This window comes from Hemitrygon akajei, chromosome 22 (genome assembly GCF_048418815.1).
Source record: "Hemitrygon akajei chromosome 22, sHemAka1.3, whole genome shotgun sequence".
NCBI lineage: Eukaryota > Metazoa > Chordata > Chondrichthyes > Myliobatiformes > Dasyatidae > Hemitrygon > Hemitrygon akajei.
Window position 1 is genome coordinate 41,300,549 of NC_133145.1, and position 19,896 is coordinate 41,320,444.

At 40.3% G+C, this 19,896-nt stretch overlaps 1 protein-coding gene across 1 annotated transcript in view; it reads left to right on the forward strand.

Moving 5' to 3' along the window:
* Positions 1-19,896, forward strand: part of fasn (fatty acid synthase) — an 80,587-nt gene that overhangs the window by 19,154 nt on the left and 41,537 nt on the right. The window contains exons 7-22 of the mRNA XM_073026080.1: positions 423-538; positions 2,511-2,645; positions 3,844-4,303; positions 5,851-6,038; positions 6,142-6,331; positions 8,155-8,249; positions 8,858-8,992; positions 10,251-10,454; positions 11,000-11,115; positions 11,516-11,691; positions 12,287-12,478; positions 14,448-14,528; positions 15,550-15,735; positions 15,849-16,031; positions 16,711-16,914; positions 17,380-17,693. Coding sequence (XP_072882181.1) covers positions 423-538; positions 2,511-2,645; positions 3,844-4,303; positions 5,851-6,038; positions 6,142-6,331; positions 8,155-8,249; positions 8,858-8,992; positions 10,251-10,454; positions 11,000-11,115; positions 11,516-11,691; positions 12,287-12,478; positions 14,448-14,528; positions 15,550-15,735; positions 15,849-16,031; positions 16,711-16,914; positions 17,380-17,693 — 2,975 coding nt within the window. The remainder of the gene's footprint in view (positions 1-422; positions 539-2,510; positions 2,646-3,843; positions 4,304-5,850; positions 6,039-6,141; positions 6,332-8,154; positions 8,250-8,857; positions 8,993-10,250; positions 10,455-10,999; positions 11,116-11,515; positions 11,692-12,286; positions 12,479-14,447; positions 14,529-15,549; positions 15,736-15,848; positions 16,032-16,710; positions 16,915-17,379; positions 17,694-19,896) is intronic.

Below are 19,896 nucleotides of genomic sequence, written 5' to 3' on the forward strand. Positions count from 1 at the left end.
GAACTGACTTGAGATTTTTACATAAAGGTAGGAAGAATCAAAAGCTACAGGAGGCAGCAGGTAAACAAATCTGATCTATTTAAGGAGCTTGTGACCAGCTCAGGGAGGAGAGGACATGAACAGCAGGTTGTGACTCTGCAATGTTGTGTTACACCAGCTCCTTGCGAGGGTGGAGAAAGCCTTTTCCTCACCTTTTCTTGTCATAATTCATCTATTATTCAGTAGCACTTGCCCAGGGAAGATTGGGAAGGGTCAAGTGACTTCATTGCAAATCATGGCACGCAGGTGTGCACTCTATTTATAGGCTATGTTGCTGAGCGTTTACTTGATGTGACATGATACAGACTGTGGCGTTTATCTACAATAACACATTATTGTTGACTGCTTTTACCCTATCGTGTTCCTATGGTTTCCATCTGCAGGTGTAACATTCCCCTCTGGAGAAATGCAGCAGAGATTAATGAAGGCTGTGTATGAGGAAGCGGGCATCTCTCCAGCCGCTGTTGAATATGTGGAAGCCCACGGCACAGGAACCAAGGTCTGTCTGTTCAACTGTCCGATGTACGAGGCAGGGGTCCCTTCCCCTGCACATTGGGGACCTGGGGTGGAAGGTGGGGACCTGGGGTGGAAGGTGGGGACCTGGGGTGGAAGGTGGGGACCTGGGGTGGAAGGTGTTGCATAGAGCTGCATCGTGCAACACACTTCTGACCCCAGCAGGACGGATGCAACTTTCTTGCGACAGCACTCTGTGTAGATGAGCTCAGTGATGGAAAGGGCTTTACCCACGGTAGACTGAATTGCATCCACTGCTTTTTGTAGTTTTTCCATTCAAGGGCATCGGTGTTTCCATACCAGGCTGTGACGTAATCAGTCAGTATACACTCCATCACATGTCTGTAGAAGTCTGTCAAAGTTTTGGAAACGTATGCTCCTAGGCCTGACGCAGCTTGCCATTCACAAGTCCAGGCGGCAGGCAGCCTGCTTTTTTTCCCCCAGGGTTACGTCTATGCCTAGGTGTCCTTGGATAATGAGCACATGGTTTCTATGGGTATAATGGGGAATTTCCATGAATGGTGGTTCCCTTGGGCTCGAGTGGGTTGTAGATACTAATAATCATATTTTAATTTGAAGCTGTCAATAGTTTATGAAACCCTGATTATTGTATAGTGTTGTTGGTGAATACACCTTTTTTTGTTTTTTTTAAAAAAAAACCAACCTGATTTATAAGCTAAATGCCTGCTAGGATTCCTTTCGCTCATGGATAGTATTTAGCCAGGGAACAAATGGATTAGGTTCCAGAATGCAGATCCCTGCTCACTTAAGTTCCCAGCTGATTTCCCACTGCATCGCTGTGTGACACAGCAACTTGCATATGCAAAAAGCATATGTAATGACATGACATTTTCCTTGGCTTTTTCATGCTTTTTGAAACCCCTCAGGAAAACTTGGTTGGGTCGAGGAATAATACAGTGGTTGAGGAATGTCAATTAAATATAATGCACTCCATTCATTAGAAAGGAGTGTTAAGAAGCAGGAATGTAGTCACTTGAGTTGAGTATGATGGTCTTCAAAGGGTTAGTCTGTTGGCGGGTCCTCAGATGGCTGTAGAGGTCGATCCAGGATTCATATAATCTGGATGTTGGGGTGGGTTTTCTTAACGGAGAATACCTGTGCATGACTCTGTTTAAAGGGGGGAGGCTGAAGTATGGGCAGCTAACACATGGTCCTTGACAGATCAAGTTCAGGGTCCAGTGGCATGGAGCACAAGGTGACTGGGGACCCTTCACTGCTACAGCCTTCCTCTGTGTCACCATCTTCTGCCACTGAGGTCTTGGTTGGATCACTCTTTGTCTGCAACCTCCCCCTGGACATTACCGCCATGATTGAGCCTACATGGAACTAGGTGCTGAATGCCTAAATTCCAGGCAGCTTTGCTCTCAGAAGCTCACGACCTTTCCACCACGACAACGTGATGATTCTCAGAGAAGAAAGAAGGCCACAAATGAAGCAGAACTGTGAAGGGCATCAGGAAGCAAAAGACACACAGGAAAGTCTGTCGAAGAATACTGCTTGTGCCTACATCAGTGGATGCTTGCAGCAAAGACCTTGTGCAGCTTGTGTCTTGCAGGCATATTGTAGTACTGGACCGTAAGATAATGGACTTATCTCAGATTTAACAAAAATAGATTAAAGATTAGCTTTACTTCTCCCTTGTACATCGAAACATGGTGAAATGCGTCATTTTTATATCAAATCAGTGCTGAGCAAGTCTTGCTGTGCTTCTAGCATCAACATAGTATGCCCACAGCTCACTAACCTTAACCTGCACGTCTGTGGAATGAGGCAGGAAGGTAGAGCACCCGGAGGAATGGTTACAAGGCGAGCGTACCCATGCCTTACAGACGGCGGCACTGTAAAGCATTGCACCTTGCCATTACTCTACTGTGCCGCCCTCAAACCTGCATTCATACACTTGTATCCCACGCATCATTCAATATTGTGTATTGCAGGTTGGAGACCCACAGGAACTGAATGGCATTGTGAATGTCTTCTGCCAATTTGATCGCAAGCCTTTGCTGTTGGGATCGACCAAGTCCAACATGGGGCACCCAGAGCCTGCATCGGGACTGGCTGCATTAGCAAAGGCAAGTATCTTCTCTTATCCTGGTTATCTTGGCCAGCAATGAGTGAGAACTTTTAGGATTCTGTGGGCTATTTGGATAAGTATGCTTGAAAGCAAGAATCTCCTGGGATTTCAAAAGAAGAACAATGAGATTTTCCATGAAGCAGTAATTTATCTCTATATTAGTAGTAAGTATAAGAATGTCTGTAAGCACACTGAGCAGACTGCATGTTCTTGTAAATCTAAAGATAAATGGAAAAGTTAATAGAAATATTGGCTCTGATTTCTTACAAAGTAAAAATTCAAGTGGACTCAGTTTTAGGTGAGGGCTTCTTTCAAAGCAAAAGTGGAGTTCAGACTTTTCATTGAATATGAAATCAGACAAGAATGTGTTATGCAGTCATGTGATGGCGTAACTCATTGCTTGTACAATACTCCAGGGTGAGGAATCTCTGGACACCTGCATCTCAAGTTTCCAATGTCCACTCTACCTATTGCCCATTATGCCATTGGTGTTTAAGGCAGGAGTAAAGGTCCACCATCTCTGGCGGTGTTCAGGACTTCCTTCATTGTGTCAGTGGCTCAGTTTTCACTCCTGTCAGCCACGCAAGTCCCGGGCGGAGACTCAGGAATACAGTCGTACGCAGATGTAGAATGACTGTTTCCAGAGCAGTTTTGTTTTACCAGTCAGTGTTACTGGCCCTGAGCTGAGCCCCAGAACCTAGACCATGCTTGGACTGCCCTCTGTTCTTTGACTGGTATGGCATTGGTGACTCTACCAAGAGCCAAAACATAAAGCCCTGACTCCAGCCAACATGGCTGTCCTGGTCATTGTGGCACACGAGGCTCCACGACAAGGTTGTGGTCCTCTTGTAGGAGTGTCAACTCTGTCATATGCAAATCAGTGCGTATGACAGCAAGGATAGGTTGGCAGTAATATCCAATATCTGGTGGCTATCTGAAAGAGCAAGCATGGAGGCTAGAAAAGAACAATGAATTAGTCTCCATCAATTCAGTTCATTATAATGCCCCGTTATAATTTTACATTAATAATCACAGCAAAACAATTTCCTGTTAATATTGTACAGTGCGTGATGAGTATTTGTATCTATGTGTGAATTGTAATTAGAAATAAATGAAAATGGATTGCATTTGTTGAGCCACTTTGCAAAAATTAAATACCAAGGTGAATTTTCATTTTTTCTTCTTCTTATTGTTAGGTTATATTATCTCTGGAGCACGGTTTATGGGCTCCCAACATTCACTACAAAACCCCCAACCCTGATGTTCCCGCTTTACAGAATGGGCGTCTCAAAGTAATAACTGAACCTATTCCAGTGACCGGTGGAATTGTAGGAGTGAATTCATTTGGATTTGGAGGTTCCAATGTTCATGTCGTTTTGCGTCCTAATGCAAAGAGAGTCCGTCCTTCGGAGCCCCTGGCTTTGCCCCGCTTGGTCCAAGCGTGTGGCCGGACACCTGAAGCCGTTGAGACTCTGCTTGAGCAAGCCAGGCAACACAGTAATGATGCCAATTTGCTGACGATGCTCAACGATATCTCGATAATGCCCACTGCTGGGATGCCATGTAGGGGTTACATGCTAGTTGGAGGTGAAACGGACGCTAAAGAAGTCCAGCAGATCCAGTCTTCCGGAAGACCTTTGTGGTATATTTGTTCAGGTTGGTGCCTTAAAACTTTTGAGAAGAGGGTTGACTTGAACAGAGATGAGTCAAAGTTCATCACACAGGTGCAATGAAAAGCTTGCTTGCAGATAGCATCAGATGTGCAACATTCACAAAGAAAAACAAACTATGTACCTCAGGTAGTTTGGATATTACTACCATCAAGGAGGAAGTACAGGGGCATGAAGACCCACACTCAGTGGTTTAAGAAAAGCTTCTCCCCCTTCACTGTTAAATTACTGAGCAGTCCATGAATCCATGAACTATTCCTCGCTATTCCTTTCTTTGCACTATTTATTTATGTTGTAATTTATAGTACTTTTAAGTCTTTGTACTGTATTGCTGCTGCAGAACAGTAAATTTCATGTCATACAAGTCAGTGATTATCAGCCCAATTCTGAAAATGGCTTGGCCTGCAGGGTGGAGATCTTTGTTGATAAATGTTGATTTCTGAGGCAAGGTCAATATTAGATAATTACCAATGGTGGTGATGACTCGTGTTCTTGTCACATCTAACATTTTAAGACATTGTAGCGTGGGTATGAAATAAATTTGAAGCAACAATTTAAATTTTGTTGCTAAATTTGTTGGATATAATGGGCTTGGACTTGGAAATGAACAATTAATGTGATATTTGTCTCTCTTTTACACAAAGAAACTTGTGAAGCTTGGGCAAAAGATAATACTTTACTGCTGAAGCAGCAGTAGTGTTGATAAAAGGAATGGCCAATGTCCCATGGGTACAGCAATTAAGTATGGCAGAAAGTTACCTAAATAATAGTTCTTATTTTGTAGATACTAGGTTATTATTAAGAATTTGATGGAATGATATGATAGTTTTAGGAGTAAATATGCTAAGTATGTTTGATCTGTAAGGATCTTTGATGGTCTGTACCAGTGACTGATTCTCCAGTTAGTAGAAAAGTAGAAAACATTTGAATCATTCTCTTTTATTCTCTACCCTCTATTTGTGTCTTATTACCCCGGCCCCCGCCGTATGCTTTCTGTTTTGCTAAATGGTCCCTCTGATTAGAGAAGTATTCACCCAGCACTCTCCTCAACCCCTTCCTCCAATTTTTTTTTTTAACTGAATCTAGAACGATATTGTAACTAAAGTGGTCAGTGACAATTAACCACAGTATTTTATATCTGTTCAAAGTAAATTGATTATCACCACGTATCTGTCACCATGTACTGCTCTGAGATTCATTTTCTTGCAGTAGTGCAAAGGAGTACAGTAGAATCAATGAAGAAAACACTGCACACAGAGACCAACAAACAACCGATGTGGAAGAGACAAACTGTGCAAATAAAAATAATACTAAATATTACAAACAATCCTGTCACCAAGTCCTTCTGGGGATCGTAAATTTGCTTGTTTGTTTAGATGGTTGAAAAATGCATTGCAGTAATAGTTGTTCAGAAGTACTACATGTCAAGTAATTTTGTGAGCTGCATGTTAAATGTTGTCATATATCACCAGCACCATCTTAACTTGGTTGTTGTTGGATAATGTTTCTAATGATGTGAAATGCTTCCTTCAGGTATGGGTGCCCAGTGGATTGGAATGGGTCGTATTCTCATGAAATTGGATATTTTCCATGAATCCATTCTGCGTTCCGACAGAGTGCTGGAAAAGACGGGATTGAAAGTATCCAAGCTCCTTATGAGTACAGATGATACAACATTTGATGACACTGTGCATGCCTTTGTAGCCCTCGCAGCCATTCAAGTAAGAAATGCTCTAATTGTGTGAAAGAATCAGCTAATTAATTAGGGTGGCTAAGATTTCCAGTATCTGCAGAATTAGTGACTACTTTATCGTGTTACTGCAGGTTGCTCAGATAGACATGTTGAATGCTATGGGTCTGCAGCCAGCTGGTATCGTTGGCCACTCCGTAGGTGAACTGGCCTGTGGATATGCTGACAATTCGCTGACGCACGAAGAGGTTATATTGGCGGCCTATTGGAGAGGGCGATGTATCAAGGAAGCCAAACTACCACCGGGGGCTATGGCTGCTGTTGGTAAGTGACTGGTTAAACTCCCTTGCATCACAAAGCTGTTTAAGTCTTTGCAAGTTACTCCAATGGGTAACTGAAGTGCAGAGGTCAATGAAATCTCTTTGGCCAGAGTCAATTTGCTGATCTCATCTGGGGGATTGTTACAAGTGGCTTTATATTACAAGGATCTGAAAAGCAGCTGTGACCATGGCTACTGTCAGAATCAGCGGAAGCGGCAGGTACAGGGCGATCGGAGATGTTGGATAAGAGTAAGAAGAGTTTTGCTATAGTTCCTATAAGGTTGTAAAGCATACTCATGCTGATATTAAGGCAAATTCAGAGTGACTGTTTGGTTGACCATCTGTAATATAACTACATCCCAGTAAAGTATCCACGGCATTGGGGGTGGATTTGTGCCAGCTTAGCCTGGTGAATCAAGGGTGAACAATAAAATAAATGGAGTCAAATGGCCCTTGTCATTGGAGCATTTGTTGTCCTCCCATTTAAAGGAAAATCTTATACCTGCACCACAAATCTCATCACTAGCACAGCAATCTGCTTTCTGTTTGCTATTTTACCTGTGCTGCATACCACGTGTATTTTGAATTATGTTTTATTAACATTTCTGGTAATATTTTGTTTCCTGTGCTGAGTGTGATATGTTTTCTGGGTGCACTGTGTTCTGGAGAAACATTGTTTTGTTTGGTTGTATATATGTACAGTCAGATAACAATAAAATTGAACTTTTCAAATAAGGAGAGGTTCAACTTTATTCCTCCTTCTGCTGGGAAATGAGCTGCTATAATTCCAGCTCTTGATCATATAAAATTGCCTGTCCCATCCATAATGATTTTTAATTGAGTTTTCAGAATATGTTGTTAAATGTCCTTTTAGGCAGTTCATTGAAACACTGACCTGATTGCACTTGTGCAGAACATTAAGGTTGGGACTGAGTTACACTGTTAAAAGCAGAGGGGATGTTTGATCGCACTACGCCTAGCCTGGAAGTGTTGCTTCTTTTGCTGTGGTTGCAATGGAAAGTCATATCAATTTGCACCTCCCTTTTTAACATTTTTTTTTCTTAACACACTCTTGCTGCGAAGTGTTTTTGAGTTTGTTTTTGCAATTTGAAGATAAATTGATCTAACGGAAGCCAGTTCAAGTCGACCAAACTAAAATGCAGGACGATTGGTTAGCAAGTAGCAGGATCTAAATGATGAATTGGTGCTGAAGTGGAAGGAGTGTCTCTTTGCTGTGCTGCTCAGAGATGACTTTATTGTGGATTTTGTCATCTTGATCAGGAAGGGCATGGTGTTGGAGCCTCTCCAGTGGACCTGCTGTATTCATTACGCTGATACCTGAAACACAAGAACCAGAAACATTGGCTCAAAAGCAGATTTAGTACTTTAAAGAAAACTATGGAGATAATTTCCTAGAATTTATGGGAACATATCTTGATAAGATGATGCTGTAGGATCTGAGTTTTTGTTCTTGATTCCCAAATGGTCACTCAATTTGTAGAATGCAAAAACAACAGCCAGCCACAATTGCAATGTAGGCTGACATTTTGGGAGTTCCTGAAAAGCTGTTGGGTCTGTCACATTAGGCCATTTAATTGATTATATGCTGTTTTAGTTGTGGACGATAGATGATCAGTGGCTTGAGCTAGAATTAATTAGGCCAAGTCCAAATCAGGGCAGCCAGTAATAATTTAACACTAAATGATTATAAAGCATGCCATTTTATTTTGTAATAAATTGTCATATCTAATGTAAATGATTAAAGTCAGACATGGAAATATGTTTTTTTTTCAAAAAGTAACCACAAAGCTTTTTGATATCTAACAGGGTTGACCTGGGAGGAATGCAAGGTACAGTGCCCTGAAGGAGTGGTTCCAGCTTGTCACAATGCAGAGGATACTGTCACGATCTCTGGGCCACAGGTAGGAAGTGGATAAAAATCATGTAAAATTTAGAAAAGTAGTGTATATCACACTGGACCTGCCTTTAGTTAATAATAGGACAAGTTGAATGATGCTTGGGGCAGTTGTGTAAAAAGCTAATAAAAGTTAATTTGACTGAAAATTAACTGATTTTAATGGATCAAAATGAAATCTTACCCAGCTAAATTACTTTGGATCAGCAGTACTATCTATTTCCAAATGAAATTTAACAGGCTGTAGAAAATATTAGAGGCAAAATACTGCAAAATGATGAAATTCCATGGGTAAATAAGTATGTGCAAAGGTAATGTTTTCAATGAGTGTTATGATTTGAATATAAAGGGAAAAATGGAGAAAATTCCATACAGTCATTGGTGTCATTTGAAATTTGCTACTGATCAGGGTACATAGCTAGAGAGATGGAGATTGTTATCTATTTATTCCAGGTTCTACTTATTAGAATGAAAGTTGTCAAATATTTGAAAAGAGAATATGAAATAATTGGATTGGTACTGATGACAAGTGATTAGCAATAGGACTTGTATACAGATAAAGAGATACTGATCTATCTTCATTTATGCTCTAACTTGTGATTGTTCCCATATTAGGAAGCGGTGAGCAAATTTGTGGCCAAGCTAAAGGAGGAGGGAGTATTTGCAAAAGAGGTTCGCAGTGCAGGAGTTGCATTCCACTCTTACTACATGGCTTCCATTGCCCCAACCCTTCTAAATGCTCTACAGAAGGTATGAGTAACATCTTGTAACATTAATCTTCTGAAAAATTTCATAGACTTGACTGTTGTGCGCAAAGTGGCAAACATGAGATTTGGGTTAAGATAGTACGCTAGGTAAAACGTCTGGTGTTGGTTAGCATTTTAGAGCAGTGAACCAGATAATGGAATGAACAGAGATACAGGTACAATGGCGGGCATGGCTATTCCAGCTGTTAGTGCAATTCTTTGGATGGACTTAGGAACTCAACATATGATTACACATAGATGGGCATGCTTCTTGCAAGGCCATGCCAACTAGATTGAAGGCAGCTTCACTGGCAAAGTTGCCACTTGAAGATCTGTACACAGTATATACGGAGCCAGGAGTTAATGAGCTGTGAGTATGTATATCTTGGTGTTCATGGGACATTCTGAGGCAATTAAAAATTGCCACCCACATATCTTGGGGCATAAAGAATGCAAAGAATAGGGGTTATTTCCAAAGGAACTTGAGATTGAGCCTTTGGCTGGACCATAGTTGGATTTCTATGGATAGTTCTGACCCCTTTCAAGCAAAGGTGGTAAAGCATTGAAGAAAATACAGGAAATGTGCATTACTAGAAAATAAGGACTTGACTACAAGGGAAAGATTGAACAGACTGGAGGATTTCTCTGGAAAAAAGCAAAGATCTAATTGTAGGTTTTAAAATTGAAGTCTTTAATCAGATCAATGCAGAGAATGAGCGTAATTATAAAATACTTTGGGATCCAATTAGAATTTCCTTATACAGGGAGCTGATAGTTTGGAGCATTAAATGTTAAATTAAAACCCATAGTTTATTCTAATTGAAGGCTTGATGCATGTGTGAGTGAGAAAAGTCGAAAGGTAAAAATCAGGTGAGAGTCCTGGCTGTTTATGGATGGTATGGCCCTCAAATGCTGGTATTGAAATCTATGGGCCAAAGTCTGCCCTTCTGTCTAAATATCACTTTCCAAGTCCATTATTGTTTCTTTCAGTTAAGTCGAACCGGAGTTGGTGATAATCTGTTGAACAGAATTGATATCAGTTAGAGAGTTGCATTGAATGTTAATGAAATATCCTGTCAGATGATTGTTTAAGATTTCTTCTGCACTACAATATATTAATATAGATTCTGAATTACCCTTCAGAATTTATTGTCCTACTTTTTTTTTTGGTTAATTAAGTACCCACTATACTGATTACGTGCATTACGTTTTTCTGAATGCATTCCTTTCACACTTCTTCGCACCCACACTTTTCTTGGCAGGTCATAACTGCTCCCAAGCCTCGTACTTCACGCTGGATCAGTACATCAATCCCAGAGTCCAAATGGGATAGTGACCTGGCTAAGTACTCCTCAGCTGAGTATCATGTCAACAACTTGGTGAGCCCAGTCTTGTTTCAGGAAGGACTGCAACTTATTCCAAGTAATGCTGTGGTGATTGAGATTTCTGCTCATGCCCTGCTCCAGGTACCCAGCTTTCCTGTCTTTATGTACAATTGGCTTTGTGGTAGCTCCCACTGTGTTAGGACATTTTAATGCTTATAACAAAAATGAGTTCACTTGGGAATCCATCCATGTTCTGTCAGAAATAACGTGTTATTTCCTTGCATTAATTGTACCTATCTCTCTGAGTATGGTAGGTGTATTATCTGATAAATATATTGTAGCTTCCTACTGTTTACTTACTGTGTTCTGATATCTACAAAAAACATTGATATTTGATGCTCTTCCCGCAAAGCTTTTGTTAGTTGTCTTTCCCAGGACGTGTCTACAAATCATTAAAATCAGATTGCCACCTGAATTGTTTTCCCCTTTAAATCATAGTGAAATAATTGTACAGACAATTCACAAACACAGAAACAATTTTGAATTGGTAACAAAACTGTTCACTTTTTAAGTACTGAACAAGGTATTATAAGAAGGTGTGTTTGATTGCTCACCATCAGCTCTGACAAAAAGGCTTAAATGGCTATGAAATTTAACACCTATTAAGCAGCTTGCTCTTATTTCAGGCTATTCTAAAGCGGAGTTTGAAACCAACCTGTCTCATTCTACCATTGATGAATCGAGGGCACAGCAATAACCTGGAATTCTTCTTAATGAACATTGGCAAAATCTATGCAAGTGGGTGAGTGATAGGATGTTCAGGGAAGGATCTGAATTTTTTTTCCAAAATGATCCAGCTCAAATGATAAACAACATTTTGTTCTCAAAGCCAGAGAGTAAATTTTTGGTTTGTTTCTGTACAGTAGATATATGTTTTTAAAAAAACTTAAAGCCTCTCAGACCACGACAGGAGTTGTGGCTCTTGTCCTCAGTCTTGCCAGATGTTTGGATGCTCTGGGGTGGGGCCTTCATACATTGCTTGAGGCCTGTATGCCACTAGGCCTCACAGCCCAACTTCCAAGGCTGATGAATCAGCTTGTTCAGTCCTCCAAATCTAGTGTTTTGGATTGATGTGTTGATCACTGATAGATATCACTGAAAAGCACACAGTAATTAAATATCTATATGCTATCTTAAAATAGGGTGAACTTGGACTCCAACAAATTATATCCACCTGTGGAATACCCAGTCCCTGCGGGAACTTCCCTAATTTCTCCTAGCATTGTATGGGACCATAGCCAGATCTGGGATGTACCCAAAACTGAAGACTTTTCATCTGGCTCTGGAGGCTTGGGATCTGCCATTGTGTTTAATGTTGGTGAGTTGCTGAATTGACAGAGACTTTTGTGTAAATGCAATGGACTACATTAAAGATTAGCTTTATTTGTCATATCTACATTGAAACATACGTTGTTTTGTGTCAATGACTAACATAGTCCGAGAACGTGCTGAGGCCTGTAAGTGTTGATGTGCTTCCAGTGCCAACATAGCATTCCCCCATATTAACCCGTACACCTTTGGAATATGGGAGAAAACTGGAGCATCTGGAGGAAACTCGCAGCCTTGCTCCAATTGCTGGCACTGTACGTCATTACGCTAACTGCTACATGACTCTGCCGCTTACTGGCAGTGATTAAACACTATGCAGGTACTTTCCAAATGTGTCGTGTGAAAAATTCATCGTACATCTTCTTGCACTAAACTATAGTGGTGGCCAGGCACTGTGCTCCAGTTCCATTGAAATACCTAAAAACAAAGTACAAGTTACTGCAGTTGCTATGTGCACACTGAGGTGTAGAATAAAATACAAATTTCTATTCTACAATACTTGAAAAGGAAAACAATTTAAGTAAGTGCGTTTAAATGTTAAAACTGATTATTCTTTTAATCTGGTTTGTTTTGTGCCCCGACAGATATGAATCCTGAATCTCCTGACAGCTATATTGCTGACCATTGCATTGATGGGAGGGTGTTGTATCCAGCCACTGGGTATCTGGTACTGGCATGGCGAGCTTTGTTACGATTGACTGGTGCTGTAATGGATCAGACCCCCGTGATATTTGAGGATGTTGTCATACACAGGGCAACAATTCTACCAAAAACAGGTACTAGGATAGCTATAAAACCCAGAAAATGTTACAAATACTCATCGGGGCAGACAGCATCTGTGGAAAGAGAGACAGAATTCACCTTTCATGTTGAAGACTGTTAGTTGGGTTAAGTGTTTCCAGCATTTTCTGGCTCTATTTCAGATCTGCACTCTTCAGAAGTTAGATGTGTTTATGTTTAGATCAGTCACGATAGCTCTGAATCAGCCATCTTGAGCTCGCATTGCAACACAGATGCAGAGTCATTAGAACTCAATGAAACACTGCAGATGATCCCATTCCCCTTGAAGAAAAGTTATTATCTTCAAATGCCTGTTTGAGCTCCAGCTGAAGGTATGGATCATCTCGGCTTCCACCACCTATGGCATATATGTCAAACTCAAGGCCCGCGGTGGAATTATCTTTGGCCCGCGAGATAATATCTAATTACTATTAAAGCTGGCCCCAGTAATCGAAGCGCCTATGGCGTATGATATGGCTAATGCTGAGTTTATTCAGGTACCAGGTTTTCAGGGTTTTTAGTGTTTATTCGGCAGTCTTGCTCGGCAGTCTTCTTCATAAGAAACGGAATTTGTAAAGTGAAACACTTTGTAGTTATAACAGAGACGAGACACACGAGAGCAGGCTGAAAAAACGGAGACAACGAAAGCTGCTTTCGCACGCGTCCGACTGATCCGGCCCGCATGAAGCTGCATTTTGCTCAATCCGGCCCGTGACCTAAAATGAGTTTGACACCCCTGACCTATGGCAACAGTAATTTAGTATTGATTTATTATTTGTCACATGTACCGTGTTGCTTGGATTTCCAGCATCTGCAGATTTTCTCTTTATTTGTGGCTACCACGTGACAGTTGACTGACTCAGTTACTGACCATTGTTCTGTGTACCACAATAAAGGAAGTGCTAATGAGGATCTAGAGAACTTCAGTCACGAGGAAAGGTTAGATGGTCTGGAGCTGTTCACCCTGTAAAAGAGGAAGCAGAGTAGAGATTCTGTTGTACTTAAAATAAAAATTGACTGTTCTTGTTTGGAGAGGGAAGAAAGAACAATTTCCTATACAAGGAAGTCAATAGCGGGGAGGGGAGATTGACTTAAAATAATTTGAATAAGGTTAGAGACAGCTTGATGAAACAAGTTTTGTTATGCTAGAAGCATCAACACAAGACTTCTAATACTTCCAAGAAATATCAACTGAATGGAATGTCTTGCATGTAATTTTCTTTTCTGTTAGTAAAATCTTGTCAGTTGCCCAGCGTGGAACGTGGGATTTGCTGATTATAAATAATATTCTTAGCAACGTACATCTGACCCTACCCATTTAGTGTTAATACCTTTTTATGAGTTCTTTCAACTGTTGCATATTCTTATCTTCATCTATTACCTGCACTGCCAGGAGAAAGTGAGTTAAGTGGAGGGGGTAAGCTCATTGAGAAGAAAGAGGCTTCTGGGTTGTATAGTCCCATTTTAGTTTCACGAGCTACTCAGTATGTAGTTGTAGAGCACTACAACACAAACAGACCCTTTGGCCCATCTAATCCATGCCAAACTGTTACTCTGCCTAGACCCATTGTCCCAACCCTGAAGCGTAGCCCTCCATATTGCTTGCATCCATGCATTGTACCCCACCCGTGCATGCATATACCAGTGTTTTGCAAGACTTGCGGACCTGGAATTCCTTTAATTTTACTAGGAAAAGATAGCTTGTATACACTCCTTTTTCTTTTGCCAAAACTGTGTATTCTGTTTCGTAAGTTATTAGAAGTGACATTCAAGAGGCTTTTCGTTAGAAGCGTGAAAATGGAGGGATATGAGATGAAGCAAAGGTGATTACCGTAGTTTAATTCAGAATTGTGCACATCACACACATTGTGGGCAGAAGCTCCTGACCCTGTTCTACTCTGCTCTGTTATTCTTGCCATGTTTTTTTGACTAAATTTTTTGAATTCTGTTGCTCTTATATTTAAGGCTCCGTACAGCTTGAGGTTCGACTGATGCCAGCTTCAAATAGATTTGAAGTTTCAGAGAACAGCAACCTAGCTGTTAGCGGTAAGTCATAATAATCTTAAAAGCTTTTCCTAAATGACATAGATTAAATGATGCAGAGTTAACTATTGAAGCTCAAAAATACTTCTAGCAAATTCAAAAACCACAGCTATTTTGGGATTTTTTTTTTCCATGTTCATGAGGTACCTTACAAAAAGTGAAGATGTTTGTTTGGGATGAGCTTATCTGCCTACTCAGTTCTACATATGTACCTTTTCCATCTGGCTATTCTTTATAAGGAAATGCTAGCAAGTGATATGTCAAAGAGGGGTCTCCTCATTGATAATCTATTTCCTTCAGTTCCTCCCAGTACAAGTCACTCTTTCTGCTTGGAAATATGAAAATTCAGCTGAGTACTTTAAATTTTTAACCTTCATCAATGCCAACTCTAGCATGTCAAGTACTGATCAGGCAAACTAAAATGATTTATTAATTGCAGATTTACATTGCCTACAGCCTAAAGTTAGAAACTGTTTTAACTTTCTTAAATGGTATAAATTGGCTGCAGTAGATGGTGACCAGTTTGCTAATGTTGGTGAATTTATAATAAAATCTCTAATACAGTAACCTTTCAGATAATTCATTGTGCCAGGCTGGAACTTTATCTTTTCATAGTGTGAAGCATATTTCACATTGAGATGTTCTTTTTTTTTGACCTTTTAAAAAGAAGAAATAATTTTGCTCTTCAACGCTATAAATCACAGAGAATACCATACACTGATGAATCATTGTTTCTCTGCACCAAAGTTTTGATTATACAACTGCTTCCTATTTCAATAGACACAGTTGGCTGTGAAGCCTGACATGTTTGTTCATGTGGTTCTTCAATTGAATTTGTTTTTCCCCTTATAAGAACGGCAATGAGACGTTTCAATGAACTTGGCAATCTTGGACCGTGTAACATGTAGCTAAGTCTCTGAACTTTGCAGGAACTCTGATGTTTTAACAAGTAAAAATGTTTGTTATTCAATAATGCTCATTTTAATAGGAATTTACTTTTATTTCCATACAATACTAATTCCAGGGAAAGTCTCTCTTCTGGAAGAAACTGCTCTAGATGATTTTAAGAAACAGGTAAAGACAAACTCCACGTCTGAAGATACAGAGACAGCATTCCGTCTATCTGCAAAAGATATTTACAAAGAGCTGCGCCTACGAGGATATGAATATGGAAAACACTTCCAAGGAATCCTGGAATCTAACAATGCCGGTAAATTCTGTATTAAATATTTAGTTTTGTTTCTTTGAAAGGAACACATCTAAAATGAGAGAAACTCTTGGTATCATATACAAATATACCATTTTGTTTGCTTTCATCTGCAGGAGATAAAGGAAAATTGCTGTGGTCTGGAAACTGGGTGACCTTCCTGGATACCATGTTACAGATGATTGTGGTTGGGCTATCTGGCCGCAGCTTGAGGGTACCAACTCGCATCCGTTCAGTCTGCATTGACCCACAGCTTCATGAAGAGACAGTCCAACAATATCAGGATAGTGAGAGAAAAGGTGTCTTGAAAATGCCTACTGTCATCATTTTTGATATTTGTTTGTTCCAAAGCACTAAGGGGTTGAATGTAATAAATTCTATTTTTGTCATTAGTGGCAGTGGGTATTTGTTTTTTAATCGCTGTGATAGATTCAAAGTGGAAAAACATTTGCCAAAACATGTACTGTACAATACAAAGTATTCATTTTGCTGGAGCTTTACTGCTACCACACATTAAATGCTAGACCTCATTTCTTCTAGTTCTATCAGATTTGAGTTTAAAAACATTTTGCTGCTATTGGCTGACTTTGAAGAGCCTGATCTTCTATTTCTACAGATTTGATGGAGTGCTTGATTTAGTTCTATAATCTGTTACCAAATCAATGATGATTTTTGTGCTTTTGTTATATTTGCATTTAAGGAAAATTCTACCTTTGCAGGTTCTTAATAAAAATGCGAGGTATTGCAAAGCTTAATTTAAAAAAAAAATACTTTTACAACATCATTTAGGATCCACAGACAGATTCAGTGCAGCAAAAATTGTTTCAAATTGTCATTCTGTAAAATGCTTGCATGCAAAGTCAGCTCTTTTTTTTTTCAAACTTTTCCAGCATCCAGTTCGTCACACTTTGGGTAAATAAGCGAAGTGCCAAACCTGACCATATCAATATGCTTTCTTCTCTCCCTTTTCCCCTGTAGCTGTGGATGTTGTTGTAAATCGTTGTTTAGACAACATTGTAGCGGGAGGAGTCCAGATCAGCGGATTACATGCCACTGTAGCTCCACGCCGGCAGCAGCAGCAGGGAATGCCTGTCTTGCAAGAGTTCCATTTCTCTCCGTACTTTGAGAATGACTGTCTGAGTGGAAGTGAGAAACTTCGCTCCTGCCTGGCACAGTGCAAAGGTGAGATTTAATATCTCGGCTTGGTTTTGGTCAAGTTTCTATATAGACATTTTGTCAACATTGTCATAAAGTGCTGCAGTTATTCTGCGATACATAGAGTGACATTTCTGCATCTATTGCTCTACCAATTCTTTCCACACTCTGCTGTTTGTGAATGCTCCCCATCTCACCTGCCAGTACTCACCACAAGTGCCTTACTTACTCTTTGGTTAAAATAATGGCAAAATAATCTTTCGGGGTGAAAAGCAAAGTGCATGGAACTTATTTCTGTCCTTCCTCTAGGGAGATGGGGGGAGGGGGAATGGCAGTCCATCAGTTAATGCTTCTTCTGACAAACACTAATTAAATCAGCTCTACGAGAAATTGTATCCTACAGAGTACCAAAATGGGTTTCTCTGCCTATAATTCTATCAGGAAAAAAGAGCTCATTTTAAAAGCAGATTTTCATTCTCTTCTTTTTCAAAGGTTTTGTGCAGAAGCTACAGGATAAGCTGTCCAATCACGGGCTTAAGCTTTCCTTCTCAGGCCTGCCCGCTGGTATAACTACCTCTGCTGTGACCTTTGACTCGGAGAAAGGACTTCTGCACATGCTCAGTGTACTGTGCGGTCTTGACCTGAATGGGAACCTTTGGTCTGAACTGCAGCAGACAGTGGAGAGGGAAAAGGGTTGTTTGTATGAAGACGAATTGTTGAATGGGTTACTAGATAGCATGGCACTGAAAGTCTGCCTTGATATCTCCATGGAAAACACTGTCAACAAGAAGATGAAAATTGTCGAGGTAATGGATAATCTCTTTTTGTCAAACAAAATAAATGCATTATTTAGCTCAAAATACCTTTAAGACCATACATTCAGCGGCCACTTTATCAGGTACACCTGCTTGTAATGCAAATATCTAATAAGCCAATCATGTAGCAGCAACTCGAGGCATAAAAGCATGCAGGCATGGTCAAGAAGTTCAGTTGCTGTTCAGACCAAACAGCAGAATGGGGAAGAAATGTGTTATAAGTGACTTTGACAGTGGAATGATTGTTGGTGCCAGACAGGATGGTTTAAGCATCTCAGAAACTGCTGATCTCCTGAGATTTTCATGCACAGCAGTTTCTACAGCTTGCAGAGAATGGTGCGGAAAACAAAATTAAAACATCCAGTGAGCCAGCAGTTCTGCGACTGAAAATGCCTTGTTAATTGGAGCAGTCAGGAGAATAGCCAAGCAGGCAGGAAGGCGACAGTAACTGAAATAACCACATGTTACACAGTGGGGTGCAGAAGAGCATCTCTGAAAGTACAACATGTCAAAACTTGAAGAGGATGGGCTACAGCAGCAGAAGACCATGAATATGCAGTCAGTCGCCACTCTATTAGGTGCAGGAGGTACCAAATAAAGTGGCCATTGAGTACATGTTCCATGGACTTGAAGAAGAGGTTGACCATTTCGGACCAGTTGACTACCTGGTGGACAATAGTGAGGAGGTAAAGACTGAACACATCAAGTTTCAATACACCTTAATGACTGCCATGCATGATATATGGATTTTTTTTTGTTTAGAAGGGGGTGCTTGGAGGTAAGGTTGTAATTGGAGAACTGCAGGCAGTTAGTTGAGTGGTTGAGGGTAGCACTGAATCCATGAGTTTTGTACGGGCTGTGCTTGATGCCAAAGAACCAAGTGTTGGCTGGCATCAGCTCACCTGGAATAACTGTGAAGATGAATTCAGGATCATGTGAATTTATTTGAAATTAAATGCGTGTGTATCCAGCATTGATTACCAGAGGTGACTTGACGAGGGGATTTGAGAAGGCAGTTTTGAATAGAATTTTATCAACTCTGAGATGAGAGCATAGCTCCTTGTATTACCTACCTAGCCAATCAAGAAACAGCCGAGTGCAGATTTTAAGGTAAATGTCACCTTCAATAAGTAATGCAGTAGTACCTGATAAGTAATGCGAACTGAACTGGCCTGTTGTGCTTTAAAATCTGTAAGTTGTACAAAAAGAGAACACCATCTGTCATGGTGGTGTCTGGCGAACTTCAGGATGATGGTAGAATTTGCAATCTGACTGGATGCCAGATTGAATGTTCAAGTGGCTTTAATTAAGTTGACTAATATTGTTTTACAAAATGAACTAAAATTGATGTAGGAATTTCTGAAAATCTTTGTGTACCAAAATACAAGTGGCCTTCTAAGTGCGATATTGGGAAGCAAGTTGAATCAACTGATATTTAACAGTCAAGTTGCACCTTTACCTAAGTGTCGGACAAAATTAAATAGTTTTGTTCTAATGACTAAAAGCCCTTTTTATTTACTATCCTTTATGAATTGATACCGTGAAGATTATAGGTGATATCCAGTACCTTTTTGCTGAGTTGTATGACTTCAAACTTTGTTCTAGTTATTTGCTTAATCAAACATAGCTACTTGTGTCATAGTTTGCTTACTGAAATCATATCCGCACCTACTTCAAACAGTGGAGCACCCACATTCCTGATGTGCTTGTGCATTATTAGATGGCAATGCATCTTGCTTGACACAAAATTAAAGATTAATCTTCCCCAGATTTGGGGGGGGGGGAATTTTTGAGATCGGTACAGCTCAAACACCCACCCAAAGTAGTGCAAATGTCAAATTAAATGGTAAGAAAGTCCCCTCACCCCTTTCTTGGAACTTTCTTCCTTTCCCATCCATGGGTACATAAAACTGAATGATGGGTTGGACGTGAAGGTTAAAGATCAGAGGCAGATAAATTGAAATGAAATACAGATAAGCCAATGATCAGATTAAATGACGGAAGCTGCATGTTCTGAGTTTCAAAATTCGTGCCATTCCCATCTGCAGTATTTTAGTAGTACAGGGTGGCAGTGAGACAAGCACATGGGTGAAGAGTTGCACAGAGTGCTTCCATCAGCACCCCTTAGGAGATGGCATTTTGGAAAAGTCCATCCAGTGACATAGCTTCAAGATTTGAATGCTTGTCTTCAGCA